Source organism: Cupressus sempervirens, chromosome 6 (assembly GCF_028749045.1).
Source record: "Cupressus sempervirens isolate cs-2001-9-10 chromosome 6, ASM2874904v1, whole genome shotgun sequence".
NCBI lineage: Eukaryota > Viridiplantae > Streptophyta > Pinopsida > Cupressales > Cupressaceae > Cupressus > Cupressus sempervirens.
Window position 1 is genome coordinate 96,321,450 of NC_143123.1, and position 17,529 is coordinate 96,338,978.

At 35.0% G+C, this 17,529-nt stretch overlaps 1 protein-coding gene across 4 annotated transcripts in view; it reads left to right on the forward strand.

The window, feature by feature from the left end:
• Positions 1–17,529, forward strand: part of RSY3 (Adenine nucleotide alpha hydrolases-like superfamily protein) — a 246,350-nt gene that overhangs the window by 110,860 nt on the left and 117,961 nt on the right. For all 4 annotated transcript variants that reach the window (XM_089786909.1, XM_089786908.1, XM_089786910.1 and 1 more), the window contains one exon: positions 12,725–12,827. In XM_089786909.1, coding sequence (XP_089643035.1) covers positions 12,725–12,827 — 103 coding nt within the window. The remainder of the gene's footprint in view (positions 1–12,724; positions 12,828–17,529) is intronic.

The window sequence follows — 17,529 nt, forward strand, 5'->3', positions numbered from 1 at the left end:
GTTTTAATCATCTAATGTATTATCTAAATCTTCATCATCTTCATACTCTTCATCAAAGGTATAAGTTGATTCACAAGCAGTGCCAGTGCAAATGGGATCAATTACACCAATGACATTCTCACTTACCAAGCCCTCAAATGCTTATTACTTTGTCACTGTACAGAGAACTTGTTTATTTGTAATTTACATCCTACTTGAAAAAAAATGCAAAAAGTAGCTTGCAACTCCACCTATTGAAGATATTGTTTAATGTTTAAAATACAAGTTATCACTATAGAGAACTTGCAATAATTTGGACAGGTCATACATCAGCAGTTGGATAAAAAAATCACTAGAAGAAATCTTGAGAGTTTTAAAAATTTGATGTAATAAATATCTGAACTGTAGCTAATTTTGTTTTGTTATGTTAAAGAACTTATTTAAATTCTGTAATAATTGTTTTCCACACTAAATTATGAAATGTTTCATAGTGTAAGTGTACATAGTTCACACTTGGTCTGCCTGGGTCTGCCTTGTTTGACCCTTGTTTTGAGCTGTGTTTGGCCTAGATGAACCAACTTGGTCGGGTTTGAACCTTGAGCGAACCCATAGGCAAACCAAACCCGAATGAGGAACGAGCTTGAATTAGGGTCCGAGGCAGACAAATTAGACTTCATAGGATTTAATTTTTAAACTAAAGAATATCATTTGGCAGGTATTCGTAATAATATATAATTAAAATTAAATCACGCATTTCAAGCCAGTGACTGAGGATGTTGTAATATCCCTTTCCGGATATTTTACTAAAAACCCTCGATATACACGCGTAGATTTAAAACTGAACAGAAAGCCAATATTTAATATAAATTCCAGAACTTTAATCGATTTGTAACTAGTAGATTTGCATACAAGAAAACTCAAAAAAGTTTGTTTTATTACTCCAATATTCAGTACATATATAAACCAGGAGTTAACATAAATAACTACCAAATATGTTACTGTATTATATAACAGCAATACAATAACATGCAACAATTTAAATAATCCAATCTTAGAAACAGAAATAACAGTCAGATTGGTAAATGTAGATTAAACCTGTAAGAAGGCTAGGTTTGCGTCGAACCTCCAAAAGCTTCTTCAAGGGTTTGCGTCCTCAAAGAGATAACCAGTCACTATTTCCAGCTCCTAGATTAATATTTGTTTTAAATATTATAATCTTCATAACTCCCCATGCTAAGCCTGTTGTACCTTTATCAGTTTTCCCAATGTGATGCACGCCTTTTTAGGCAATGTGGGATAAAGCAACCTTTTTTGTCCTTTAGTCACTTAAGTGAACATAGTACCCTTTTAAATAAAGTGACAAGTTAAATGAACTTTAAAAGTCACAGTCAATAAACCATATAATCATCAGTCATCAAAATAAGTGACCAAATGAACTCGGATAAACACATGCAATAGCTTGTTGGAAAGCTCTTGGTGAGACGCTTCCAAACCAACACTAAGATATCAAGAATTTTGAGCTATGTTTACTTACCAAAAATAGTAAGCATCTAGACAACTTGCCCAAACTGCTCTGATGGGTCTAAAAATGGAAATGTCTAGGCCAAATCTCAAACTGAACCTCGTAAAGAACTTTTTCGCCCTTGAAACCTAGGCAAAGTGAGCCGACAACACAAAATTATAATGTCCCAAAAAAAGGGGACATTATAAAGCCTCCCTTCTCAAAGATTGCTTGCCCTTAAGCAATCCACTCATACCTGCAGGAGCCAAATGCCAGGATCCTAAACTCGCCTTGAGAAAGAGGTTCTACTCCTCAGCCGATGTACCTTGGCATGCATCTTCCTAAACTCAGAATGGTGAAACAGTACAATAGAAATCAATGTGCCAAATAACCGAATGCTAGGATCGCAAGTCTCACCATAAATGGACACCAATTGCCATGTGCTGCTGCTCTGTGTGCCAATACCCTCAGTCAGAATGAATGCCTCACTTAAGTGAAGATGGGAGCTCAACAATATTCTAATATCCACCCCAAGATGGTAACAACCAAACCCTCCCCTAGCTCCCTGATAAAAGGCAATACATAGGGATGCTCCACCTGGATCCCAAGTGAGAACTCATGCTCTGTCTGAGATACCATTGACCAACTCCTGTAATATTTGTACCACTGTACCATTCCTGTAATATCTGTACTGATGACAATGATAGATCCGACCAATCTGACTCCACCACTATATCATCTTGGTGAAAATAGAGTAATCCTTATCTCTGGAACTCTGATGTGTTAGAAAGCTGAAACACATAGATCATAGTCCTGAGACTGTGTAACAACATGACATAATCCACCAGATCTAAGATACTATTATCACCTAGATCCCCAATCAGCCAATCAACATGATCCTGGATTAAGGAAAGAGTGGTTGGTGAATCACCAACATCATGAATGCTAACACAGTCTTCAATATATTGCTAGATAAAAAATGTAGACACCGCATGTGGAATGTAGGGTAGTGTAAGTTCTCCCCACTCATCTGTAAATAACTCATTGACCCCTAAAAGCCAAATAGAATCAACGAATATACTACTAACATGCACAGGTAAATCACTAATAGGTGGAATGTACCAACAAAAAAAATTACCAATCAATGCTAGGTGATAAATCTCTGGGTAAGCTGAAAAATCCCTCAGAGCATGCTAAGGATAAATCTGAACTTCCTACTCCATCATAAGTACCCTCGCTTATGTCAAAGTCTTCGTAAAAGGAAGGTTCACCAGTAATTGAAATTTTTGAATTATCCTCACTTCTTGTATCACTGACCATGTGCTCATGTGAAGATGTACAACTGCTGTCATAAAAATCAGAATTTCCAGACTCATAAATTTTTTGGTCCATAGAATTTTTCTCATCATGGAAAATCTCAGACGGGGAACACGTGATTGAATTACATTATTTGCCTTTACATCTACCCACTTTATGAATTTCTTCAATGATTTGTGTGTTTTCTTGTACCCGTGAACCATGGTTATTTTCTTCATGAATGGCTGCCTCACTCGTTTGATTTTCAGCCTTGTGGATGGAGTAATGTGTTAAGCCCAATTGAAGGTATAGCTCATTTACCTCACTCTCTTTGTCCTTTCCAAATTTTATTGCTAGATCTCTATCCATTAATAGTTGCAAGTAATCATATTTTATCATTTTCAAGGTTTTAAAAATAGTATGTAAAAGAGGACTTGTGAGACCACATACATTCCCATGTCTCTCTTCTATCACAATCTTCCGCATGAGATCCTCAATCACTTTGGAAGAATCATCCATCCTCGTCAACAGTTGGACAATCTTGTGCTCTTTGACCAAAAGCATGTCCCATAAGTCGAGTGATAATGGTTTTTGATCATCTCCTTTGAACACAAGTGGGATGTTCTCCATAGAATTTTCTGATTTTTCATCACTTAGGGGGACAACATTTTTAGATGTCTTCTAACTCAACGTGTGCTAGATCATCTATCCTGCCAACATTGCAGTTCATTTGCTCCTCTTCAAAATTTGACATAATTTCCAACCTAGTATCACCATAAAATTTATTCAGGTCAATTTCCATGTCACCAAATAAGATGCTGGTGTTTTCCATGTCCAAATAAGATGGGGAGTTGCCAACGTTGGCGGTTTGGTCAACTCTTCTACATGGGCCATCAACATGCTCATCAGAAGGACTAGTGTAAACAACTCCACAAGATACTTCTGTCTCCCAATTACCTATTAGTATACTTGTGCCATTATTAGTATTTTGCATATTATCATGTGAAGGTTGCTATTCGTTTTTAGTACTACTATCAAGTTGATTGATATATTCCCTATGCAAATTTCTGTAACTATCCTCTGCAAGGAGATCTTGAGCCAAATCTTAGCATTTGTTTCTTATCATATCCGTCTTGTTTTGGAACTCTAGCTAAAAGTCCACATAATCAATGAAAGGAAATTTTTTTTGAAGCTTTGACGGGAATTTGTTATAATCATCGTACAATCTCCTTACTTCAGTTTTACATTCATAAGGATCTTTGATTTGCCCTTTGCTCTTCACTTCTCCCATCATTACGGATATATCTTTCTAGCATGCCAAGCACTTTGACTCCCTCAACAAGGAAATCTTTAAATGAACTTATCAATGATGGTTGTAATTCTGGGATTTTTACACACCTTGCAGCTTGTAATGAACTCTTTTGGATTTTGGCTCAAAATGATTGGACCATTGTTACAAACATTTTGTCATACACTTGGTGAGTCCTAATCTGTAACTGGGAAATTTTGTCAAACAATTAGCAAACGATCTCTATTTCTCAGTAGATATATGTTTTGAACATTTACACTGCTGTTTATTGATTCATATTGTTAAGTTTGATTAGATTTATAAACTTGATCTCTATAATAAATTATCTTATAAGAACTCACTTTGTGCTTGGTATATGTTTTATGAATTAGTACTTATATCTTCCCAATATCTAATCTCCTTCTTTTAAAGTTTTCGTGTATCTTATATCTCGTTATATCTCTCCCATACACCTAAACTCCCCCTATATATATAAGACCAAAGTCTTATCCCTTAAAAAGTCATATCCCAATTTGAATCGGCAAGTTTAAGTAAACAAATCAAAAAGACAAGGATTTCGGTTAAGAAATGAAGACTAAGTCAGAACACTAACAAATGCCGCCAAGGTTAAGAAGCTTAAGACCGAAATCAAGGAGTAGGGGGAATATACTACGATGCTCAAGAATATAGTAAAGTTAAGGACATAGGGTAAGATAATAATATAAGACATGACAAAAGAAGATATATGAAATTATATATTAATATGAGTATACATGAATATTAATATCTACATAGAATTAGGAATCCTTTTAATTAGGTTAATTCATTTAACATCCGAGATGTCCTCTTAAAGGTATGTTAAAGTTTATCTGATCGATGCTATAAACATTAACACATATACTAGGAGTTATGAGATTAGCAAATCATATTTCAAAAAATACATCAAGAAGAACCACTTTGAACTTAGTATTCGATATTCATAACAACCTGATAACAGTAAATCAATAGACCTCCAAATGTATTTAGAACATAATAATAGTGTTTAACCTTGGAAGTTTTAACTATGCGCAAGGAGATAAGGAATATAATAGACCCATAATATTTGTGTGTCGATTTCGGAGACGTTTGACTACATTAATGTACTGCTGTTGATTGTGAATACCACTATAATAAACTCACTTTTAGTTGACAATGAAATCCACAGATTTGCTAGTGACAATTTAACAAACAGTTGGTGGATAACAAGAAACTTGTGAAACAATATGACTGATTTAGGTTGTCATTATTCATGAGGTTACTTCCGTCTTAGATGGACATTGCTCAGAATCTAGATAATCTGACTGCCCACCTCAGTCAATGCTCAACCCGACGCCCAATAGTGATGAGCTTCCCAATGTTGAAGGAGCCCAACTTTTGTTGTGGCCGTGGATGATGCCGACAGTTTTAAGTACTCGTTCTCGTGGATATCTTCCGGCGCTAATATTCTCTTCCGCCCAGACTGTAACTCCCAATCCCCATTGTGGAAACTACAATGCCGCCACTCCCTTACTACTAGTCCCTCCTTAAGATTTGCGATTTTGGAGTTCACCTGAAGACTATGTATAGAACTCCTGGCAACTATTCGATACTCCTTTGTTGTATTATGTTGCTTCTTAGTGGTATGTCAATGCTAGTATATACTCTCTGACTAATCTCGGCCCATGAGTTTGTGCATATCATGTACGGGTATATTTGCCAGTTTTGCAATGCAATGTAGCTTTGAGACATTATCCTCCAATCTTTAGAATTTGCAGAGTTTCGAGTAATGGAATGTGGAAATGTAATCATACAACATAGTCATGTCTACAATAAGAAAACCGAAATGTAGACGCCTGGTATCTCATCAAACCATCTCAGATGTTAAGTAAACTGAGTAATAGTACATCTAGAATTGGTATTAATAAATGTTACTGTTTATTTTGTAAACCCAACAATAAGCAATCACCGTGAATTTCGAAGGTAGATAAGAAGCTCACAGACCCATGAGTTGTGAATGGAGCCACTTCACCTTTAGTGCCCAATCGAACTTGCACTCTAATCTTCTTGCGGCCTGGAATAGATGCACTGTAATAAACTGTAATGAGGATGTAGCATGGGAAAGCTTATGACTGGAATAACCTTCAACCCATCACATATTCCAGTATTCCAACTATTTGTTGACTATTACTCCTAAATACTGGCCTGGCTGATGAATGGAGTTGTCTCAAACCGTGAAGGGGAGAAATACAATGTCGTGGTCAACTGCACATGCCATGAGGACCCTGTGCATAACCTTCCATGTGCAGCTCTAGTCGTAACCAGTGTTATTCTGCCCAACTATGAAGGTGTTACCCAAAAAACTTTGAAGTCCGTAGTCCTCTGTTGGTCTCGACCTCCAGTATTCTGCAACCCGTGCTTGGTAGATATAAGACAATATTGCATACGGTAGAGGGTAAAACTTAGTACCTCCTCCTTCATCCAACTACTAATAGTAACCAATAACCACACGCTTATTACCTAAGATCTCTTGCTTGTTCTTGTGGTAAGATGTATTTCCAATTAAATACGCATTCTTGCTTTTGACCAAAATCTGTTTGAACTGTACGGAAAAACCAAACACCATGATTTGCTGTGCTTAATAATGTCAGTTTGATACTTATTACGTTTCCTATTCACACACATGATTTTCTGTTCTGGATGTGGCCATTCTATCACATGCCGGCCAATGGTTATGAAATAATATGTAATAAAATCTGATACCATTGAACTTAATTTCACCTGATAAATCTCTCTTCCAGTTTCTTGATAAATTCTCACTTCCTCATGCAATTTAATTGCTGATATAATTTTACAGGCTAGCAGGATGCATGCTTTGATACACTAAAGTATCCCTTTCCGGATATTTTACTAAAAACCCTTGATATACACGTGCAAATTTAAAACTAAACAGAAAGCCAATATTTGATATAAATTCCAAAACTTCAATTGATTTGTAACCAGTAGATTTGCATATAAGAAAACTCAGAAAAGTTTGTTTTATTTCTCCAATATTCAGAAGTACATATATAAACCAGGAGTTAACATAAATAACTGCCAAATACGTTATTATATTATATAACAACAATACAATAGAATGCAACAATCTAAATAATCCAATCTTATAAACATAAATAACAGTCAGATTGGTAAATGCAGATTAAACCTGTAAGAAGGCTAGGTTTGCGTCCAACCTCCAAAAGCTTCTTCAAGGGTTTGTGTCCTCGAAGAGATAACCAGTCACTGTTTCCAGCTCCCAGATTAATATTTGTTTTAAATATTATAATCTTCATAAGTCCCCATGCTGAGCCTATTGTCCCTTTATCACTTTTCCCAATGTGATGCACACCCTTTTAGGCAATGTGGGATAAAGCGCCTTTTTTGTCCTTTAGTCACTTAAGTGAACATAGTACCCTTCTAAATAAAGTGATAAGTTAAATGAACTTTAAAAGTCACTTAGTTAGTAAACCATATAATCATCAGTCATCAAAATAACTGACCAAATGAACTCGGATAAACACGTGCAATAGCTCGTTGGAAAGCTCTCGGCGAGACGCTTCCAAACCAACACTGAGATATCAAGAATTCGGAGCTCTGTTTACTTACCAAAAATAGTAAGCATCTAGACAAGCTGCCCAAACTACTCTGATGGGTCTGAAATTGGAAATGTCTAGGCCAAATCTCGAACTGAATCCTGTAAAGAACTTTTTCGCCCCAAAAACCTAGGCAAAGTGAGCCGAGAACACAAAATTATAATGTCCTAGAAAAAAGGGACATTACAGATGTATAGCTGCGACACTTTCAAAATGCAGCAATCATGAAATTTTGTGACTCCTTCAAGAACAAGATATAGAGGAGAATCATTATTGGGAAAGAGGGAAATTCTATCAATCATAACATTATTCTAGCATAAAATCATTTAAAGCATAATTTCAGAATTTTAATTTTTGTATCCCATCAAAATACAAGATCACAGCTATTCAAGAGTGCAACCCTCAACTTGTAACCTGGGCATTGCAATGAGATGGCAGCAATTCCATAAAATGGGTCGGATTAAGGCTAAACAAAATTATAACATGTCTAGCTTGTAAGAACCCCAATAGGTTCTAACTTCACCACTGTAATATCCCTTGCTAGTTCTGACCTTAAACTGCTGATTAGAGGTTAAAGGAATATCATCAAACACTTTGCATACAATCTTTATGCTTGCTGGATTTGTGTTTCAGTTTGTTTATGGTTGCTGTATTTCTGTTTCAGTTTGTTTATGGTTGCTGTATTTCTGTTTCAGTTTGTTTATGCTTGCTTTGATTGATGTCAAATGGGAGTGAAATGCTTGCAAATGATGTTTTTGAATGCTTCTAATAATGCGTGATGGGTTGACAATATAAGAGAAATGATATACTAACTATTTTTGACCTTTCTTATACATGTAAGCAACTGAAATTAACTTGTACACCAAGTTGACATAATGCCAAAGTTTTCCCATGTATCCTAGGAAAACTAATATTCATCTCCAAAGAAGGGACATTTTTACAAACACATGGCATGCAACTTACCTGTGCAATTAAACATCTCAGCAAGGTGGTATTTTGACTAACACATCGTATGCAGCTTCAACCTCTTATATTGCAACCTTTAGACTAATTACAATGTTTGGAAAATGCCAATGCTGGAAAACCCCACGTGCCTGGATATTTCTGTATGACAACCTTTGGAAGCTCAGTTCATGACCGTGTCTGCTTCTTTCTTCCACGACCTGGGTGGTTGTTTTATAACACCCTTAACTTTTAAGTACTACAATAGTTAAGCTGAGAGAAAACAATTATGTAAACTTACAAAGTGTCAAAGCATAAGTTGCGAATCTCCATTTCACAATAGGTCTACTTGAGACATGATTTCATTCTCCTAGACCATGCTTCTTCTATGGTATTCTCCTTGATGGAGACCAATTCAGAACGTACACTGTAGCATACACTGCCTCTGCCCAAAGCTTCTTAAAAACATTTCTATGCTCCAACATAAACCAAGCCATCCATCTAATTGTGTGGTTTCTCCTCTCAACATCGCCTTTCTATTGAGAAGTATAGAGTGTGGTGAGTTGACGCTTAATATTGTGTTTAGCACAAAAGTCAAAGAATTCACTGGAACAAAATTCCCCCTTATTATCAGACTCAAGATTAATGATCTGACATCCTGACTCTGTCAACTTACACTCTGAACTTTTGGAATTCATTAAACACATCTAATTTTGCTTTTAGGAAAGACCCACATTTTCCTACCAAATTTCTCTAAGAATGATATTAGAAGGCAGGAAATGAATTTTCGGAATGTGAAGGTCATTGTAGATTATCGCATTTGTTATGGAAGAAGTAATGATTTTCAGCTTGTTAGGTTTACAGATGTATATGGTGTAAGATATATAGTTGATGGGCTATCTACAACTGGACATGATTCTGGATATATCTCATAGTTGATGGGCTATCTACAACTGGACATAATTCTGGATATATCTCATATTTCTAGGTTCAAGAATTTCTCTACAATTGATCAAGGAAAGAAAGCAATTTTCAGATATGTCCAGGTCATTGTAGATTATGGCATTTGGTATAGCAGAAGTGATGATTTTCAGCTTTTTGGGTTTACTGGTGTTGATTACGTAAGATTAACTGTTGATGGACAGACTTCAACTGGACATGATTCTTAGCTATTGAATAGGCTTAATCTAATCAGCTAGCAGAAGGAAGCAAACAATCAACCTTCTTCCACTTGCAGTATGATGCAATTAGCCACAATGCATGTCAACTAGTTTGAATGAAAAGTTATATTGCTAATTTACATGCAGGCAACTGGCTCACATTTATAGGAACTTAATATGTTAAGAAAGACTGAAGCAAGGCTAATGAACTCAATGACTGCATATGCCAGGCAATATAAATGAAATTTATTAAAACTGAGTAATTTGAAAAGATTCTAGCAAACTCTGAAAAGAGAAGCGAAGCTACAAGACCATACTTTTTATGGTGGGATGAATCTTATTGAAATTTTAATGGTAATTTAAAAGAACGTTGCAAACTCTGAAAATAAATGTACAACACTATACTTTTTAACATTTGGATGACAATTCCTTTGTATTTATTATTAGAGGGAATGCATACTGTAAAACTAGAAAGTGAAGTGAATTGCCTTGGAATATTAAAAGTTATTCCCCAAGCAATCAAGAGAAATTGTCCTAACTCATACAAACAAGAAAAATAGGTTTCTTAGAAATTATGGGCTTTTCTAATTTTGTGTTTTTCAATATTCTGGCATTTTAGATTTAGTCTTCATTTTGTATACATCCTAAGCTTCCATTTCTTTTCAAGCAACCTCCTTTTGAGCTATGGCTTCAAAGTTATGTCCTTAGCAAGGCAACACAGTTGCTCCTTATTGTAGCCATAAATTGTCCTGAGAAGCAATCTCTTGGATGAAGCTTTTAAGTTCTAACAATTGGTTTGTCTAGTCGTTGTTGCAAGGGTTGCAACTTGGATCCTAATTTTTCCAATGCCTATACCTCTTTTATCTTTTGGGAGAGTGCAATTGCCCCAAAGAAACCTGTCCAGCCAAGTAGTAAATATGTAATTCCTATATGTTTTTATTCAAAACCATGATTTTCCCATGGTTGGAGATAGTTTATATTCTAAGGTTGAATGCTATTTTCAAATTTGTTCACTAGTGTTATCTATCTTGATTGTTCTGCAAACAGAACTTGGAATATTAATGCTGATTTTTACATAGCTTTATATTTATTGGTATAGGTTTCCAATTTTCCTTAGTTCATATTTGTTAACATACTTTACCCTGATATTTTTATTGATTGCATTGATTTTTTGTGCTGTGACTAGATTGAGAATAAGCCTATTTATGATGATTAGAAACATATTCATCATTACTTTGTGTGATAAGTCAGAATTATATTCCACGTAATTGCTAGAGTCTATTGCAGCTTTCATATTGATGCATGAATAAAATAGTAATGTTTGGATTGTTTGAGCCTTGTCTATGTATCAAGAGCTTATTATTCTGATATTGGACCTTCTTTCATGTTTTTCCATTAGTAGTGCCTATTGTGATTGCTCTACAGAGAATGAATGAATGAAATATTTTAATAACGTCCATGAGGCCAAAGAAGCCTATGGGACTCGCAAGCTAGCACACACCCCCAAAAAGGGGGAAGAGAACCGAAGCAAGCTGTAACCTGTTGATTAACTTGTCTCTTCGCCGGTGGATTTTGATAATCAGGTTTGCAGTGTTTCCTAACTATTTCTCCAAAATCTCCGTATACCCAGATCTGATGTCATTGTAAGCTGAGCACTCCATGAGAAAATGGTGCTCCATCTCAATAGCCCTGCTGTCACAAAATAGGCATGTACTATGCTCCCATTCCTCTATTGGCACCCACCATCTATCTGTTTCACATCTCAATTGATGGGAACTAGTTTTGAGTTGGGCAATGAGCAAGTCATTGTATGCCGAGCACTCCATGACAATGGTGCTCCATCTCAACAACCCCCTTGTCACAAAATAGGTATGTCCTATGCTCCCATTCCTCTTTTGGCACCCGCCATCTATCCGTTTCACATCTCAACTGATGGGAACTAGTTTTGAGTTGGGCAATGAGCAATTTTGCTCTCCAGTTAATATTAGCTTGTATATAGGCTTTTTGCTCATGTATTGCTTTGGGATTGAACTTCTTGATATGATAAGATTTTTTCCTCCTATTGTACCTTGACCACATGATACTTTGAAATTTCTCATGAACATGCTTTTTTATTTCTCCATTACTAATTGGGCACCCATGAATGTTAACATTCTATTTTTTCATCCACTTATTGTTTTGCTTCATCCATGTGCCTTTTCTGCTATCTAGTTTTTCCTTTGTAACTAACTTAGGCCAACGGTGGTGTTCCATACCCTGAGTTTTCTTTAGATAACTTACCAATCAAACCATTGCAATGACTTCTAAGGGTAAGGAGCCGGCTTCTACTAATAAGATTTCATAAGGCATAGTTGTTTTGATTTTGAGGTTGCTGATGATAAAGTGTTTCTGCATTCTTTCAACATGTCTCCATTTCTCATCTGACATAATGCTGCCCGAAATTTCACATCCATACAAGACCACCAGGGTGACTCGTAGACCAAACATGTTCTTGGTCTTCCAATCCCATAATTCTGCATTCCTACATTTATTTTTCAGAGAATATAGCGCTTTCCAGACCCCTTGAATTCTTTTTGTTGCTAGGAATAGTATCCACCTAACTTTTAAGTCTTGCTACATGTTCCTTATTTTGGAATTTAAAAATGCAAACACAAGATGTACATATTTTATTGATTACATTGATATTTTTTTCTTCGACATCAAGTCAAGTAAGATTCATGGTGAATATAAATGTACTATGTATGTGAAGTAATGATATACTTTGCAATCCTTAAATGATACTGAATTTTAAAAAGAGGCTGATTCTTGGAATAACTTGACACTTGTTATTTCATACTTGTAAATTTGTAATAATTGTAAGCTCAACGGAATTTCATTTTCAAATTAACTTCCCCTTGATATTTCAATGCAGATATGTAAAGACTCCGGTCAACAATGGGTTGAGGATCCTTCAAATCGTAACTTGGCATTTGCTCGTAATAAAATTCGTAGCTTACTGAATAACTTACAATCATGTTAGTGCTCTTCTGCTTGTACTAGTAGGATCTGATTTGGCACATCATGTCCCATATCTTTTCAATGGTAGGGTAGGATGTTTCTTTTCTTTACATACACTTTATATGAAAGATTTAGATATTGCTGCTGTTCATGGTAGTTTTACTGAGAGTTACACTGGTATGCTCAAACTGTATTCTATTCTACAATTCTACAATTTGACTATTTAGTGGTCTAGGAAGTATACTGGATTAGTCTTAATTAATCTCTTTCCTTAAAAAGATGTATGTTACTTGATGACTTATTATGTTAAATTTTGAGATTATGGTCCTTTGATTGCTTAATCATTGAAGCAATTTCTTAATCATGTATGCCTTCTTATTATAATTTATTTCTACATTAATGGATTGCTTTCAATAACTGTATATTACTTTGGATGTCTTACTTTGAAGTTTTCCAAGGCATTACTTTATAAAATAGTTCAGTGTGTTTTTGCCAGTGGATGGTTCTAGGAAATATATATTAGTGTTTGATCAAATAGGCACACTGTCTTATTGGAAAAGTAAAATATATGAAGCATAGCAATGCCAAACATAAGATATACTAATGCTATAGGGATCACAATTTAAGAATATTAAGATATTGTAATGTTTCTTTAATGATCATCTTAGTTGCTTTAGGAAGTTTCCTTTGATGTCTTCATTTCACAATTGTTTCATTTAGAAACATCGTCTTTGTAAATCTATATAAGAAGCCTTTGTTTCCTTTTTTTTAATACATTAATTTATCATAACATGGTATCAAAGCATGTTGGTTGGGTTTTATAAACTTTGGCCTTTTTTTTTAAAACATAAATTCGTAGCCTCTTTTAGATATGGAATATTTTCCATAAATTTGTTTTTCGTTTTTTTAAGAAAGAAGTTGGAGACTTATTAATAATCATTGAAGCATTTTTCCGTGGAGGATTTTGTTTGGTAAGGTGTTGACTAGGCCGTTTTCGCGCTCTTCTTATGCTATTTTTCCTTTGCAAGCATTGCAACCCTTCCGTTTAGTCATTTGACATCCTTTCTCCCATTTTTTTCTTTCTGTACAAGCATTGTTGACAAGAGGGATATTGTAGCCCATGTTTTCTCCCTGCTGAAATCTGATTCATTTGAAAGGGTGTTCTCATGTTTTCAGCTATTGACCCATGCGTAGTTTACATCACATGTTTTGTTCAAGGTTGCATTTTGCTGGAGTGCAACCTCCTCTATTCTATTTGACCCTTGTTTTTGCAGATTTTCTCATGTCATTTTTAATTTTTCTTCCTTGGACAACTTACTCCAAATTGCATTACTCTACTAAATGTGTTTGGTTGTTAATATTTTGCTCTTGTTCTTGTAATGGGATAGTGTTTCTTTAGGTGCCTATGCCTAGGATTTTGACCATTTAACATCTGCGTCTGTCACATTTTAACAAAATCTGTTTCAAAATTCTTAGGTTTTTCTGCAAGACTTGACGTGTTGTTTTTTGCCCTGCATTTTGTCGACCATTGTTTCTTCAAAATTATAAGTTTTTTGTGGGACACAAGATTGCTCATGTTTTTATCATGCCTTTCAGGATTATCATAATGTCTTCTAGGATTATAATACAAATTTATCAGGGTTCTAAAATATCCAGAGATTTTGGATCCTTTGTTTGCAAAGAAAAAAGAGGCAAATAGTAATAGAAATAAATTTATCAGTGCAAAAGAAACAATGGTTATTAGTCATGATAACAATTTTGATTTCTATGATATCAGTGAGTTGTTTTTGCACCAGCATAAGACATAGAGCTCTCATATGTGGATGTTGTTGGTACTCGAGATTTGGGTATTAATGATGTAATTTATGAAAAAGACTCAGGGAGCAGTTAGTGATTTTGATATTGGACCTTAGAAAATGAATCTGAAAACTCATTTATTGGTAATAGGTCCCAAGATTTGACTTTGAATGGACATGGAGATAGAGTTGGAGAGGAGACGTGTGAAGATATTGACATATTAACAACTTCTACCTTATTTGTTGAGCCATTCGTCAAGGTGCTTAGTAGCAGTACCAAAGTTGTTGATGTGTGCATTAATGATAACACACATGATGCTACTTTTCATAAGGTGAGGGATGTAGATACAACCTCATATCATAGTGCAGATTGTGGATCAGAGAGTTTGTATGATGGTCATGGGTTTCAGTGACATTATTTTGTTGGGCAACTAAATGTGAATGACTGTTAGATTGCCACAACCATTCGACATTTTTATGTTCCTCATTAGATGTTGGCTACCTATGGTTGGGGAAGTTCTGTGACGGATGAGCATTGTGATGGTAGCTTTTTTGTTGCATAGTTTCATACACTTTAAGAAACCGTTAGAATAATGAAACAAATCTATATACCGTCATTGGCTGACAAAGACTACTTTCTCAAGTGGGGTTACGCTTGTATTATGCGCTAGGGGGAAAGGAAGATGAGGCACTTGAGCTCACTCATGAGTTAGGGGTGACTATAGATTCTTTGGAGAGCACACAGTTGGCCCTTAAAGCATCACAATCAGGGTTAGATGAGGTTATCGTGAAGTCGAGTTGAGCACAATCTTCACCAACTATAGGCACAATGCAATTCTTGTAATGTGCTAAAATTTCATAATAAATAAACATCTGGAAATATTTCAAATAGCATACATTTCAATCTAACATGAAAGGCAGTTATAACTAACTATGCAGTTATCTATTTCCTTTTATTGACATAGCAAGTAAATGATTAATTAATCTAATTGCTCTAGTCTACGTACATGGAAAATAACCATTTCATCTATCTAAAATTCTTAACTGAAATTAAATGAAAAACGGTGTCCGTTTTATGGATGATTGCAAGTGATATTGACTTTGAACTGTACAAGCGTTGGCTATTAGAAGAGAGGAGAAGCATTGCCATTGCACTTAACCTCCCAAGCGTGGACCCTTAAGTATCCTCACACAATCTCTATCGAGAAAAGCCCTCCCTACCTTGGGAATTAGGCTTGGGGCACCACTATCCAGCCAATGAGCATCCGGGTGTTAGAGTGGTTGTCTAATCAACTAAGGAGATTGTGGACATCTTCCATCAACCTATCTTCTAACTGCTAGCACTTTGACCTCTAGTGATCACAGCAACAAGCATGCCACTAACCTTCCTTGGCCAAGGATTTGTGAGGGCACTGTGTACCTAATCACCCACCGCTCGACTTGACAACAAGACTGCATTAAGAAATACCATGAGCTGACATAGTTTATTTCGTTAATATCACTTTCTTATTTGAGTTACTAATATTTTCTTCTTTTATCAAGCAAGAGTGTTCTTTGTTCCACACCCTTCATCTTGACCTTACTGGCTTAAGATAATGTGAATTCATATTTACCATGCAGGGTCAATTCTTCTGCCTTTTTAGCTTTGGCACAGTTAAAAGACATCTGAAAATCGTTATACTCACATATACAAAGCTAGTTTATCCACCAACCTGATGTTGATAACACAAATGATAGTGCCTTTAACTTATTCAATGATCAACCATTCAAGCTTGCTAAACACAATGGTATAAAAGTACATTCTTACAATATCATTACCTTTTGAACATAGAGTGATCATTGTAGGAACATATGGCATGATGCTCCTATATGAGTCTGTCCTGTACAAACCTATACTTTAGTTTTGCTTTCACAAAAGAAATTCATGCGCTCAGTCTTGCTCTATACGAAATAAAGAGATCATCGATTGATCTTCAATCAATAATAAAAGCTAGGAAAATCTTCATTGCTTCAATCAAGCATTTCGATCTATGTGTAGTAGGGTGTTTTTTAGTGGTGAATATTTGTAATTTTGCAAATTTTAGATTTTTTTTTGCTAGCAATTTGGCTAATAATTTAAGGTTTAATGCAACCTAAATCACCATATTTTTATTAAATTTAGTTCTTAAATATTTAAAATCGCTCAATAGTTAAAATAAAAATAAAAATTTAAACTCAAAGATTCACCAAAATATTCGATACATAAATAGATTTGATTCACCTAAATATTATATATTATCAAAGAAAATAAAATTAATTCACCAATAATTATCATAATTATTAGTTACTTTAGGAATATAGAGTTTTCACTATTGATTTAAAATATAATGTAATTATCCTCATAATTTTCATGAGATAAAACATGTTCAATTTTGATTTGTAATATTCCATGATGATTTGTGAACTTCCTATTATTATTGAGATTTGTCAATATTTTCTACTCAAAAATAATGATTCCAAAATAATTGCCAATGGAAATAATATTTAAAATTAAAAAATTAAGAGATTCGCCGATAAAAATAATTTGGTTTTTCAAAATATTGAAAGATTCACCAATATTTTATATCTTTTTTTGGAGGGGGGTTTCTTAAAGTTTACCTTGATGTGCAGAATATATATAGATACATGTGCAAAAATTAATAACATGACCTGTTATGGGTCGGTTTTGCAAATTATGTGTGACTCTAATTGCGTTTGTAGATGTCCTTTTCCAAATGGCTTCGGGCCTTAGTGAATGGCTACGCACTAGCTAAGAACTTTTAAAAGAAGCTGCGCTGTGAATGATGAATCAATTGCAGAAGAAAAATGGAGCGTAGAGAAGAGTTCGGAAATAATGCAATCATAATGTCCCCGATTTGCAAGTTGAGAATGATATAAACAATTA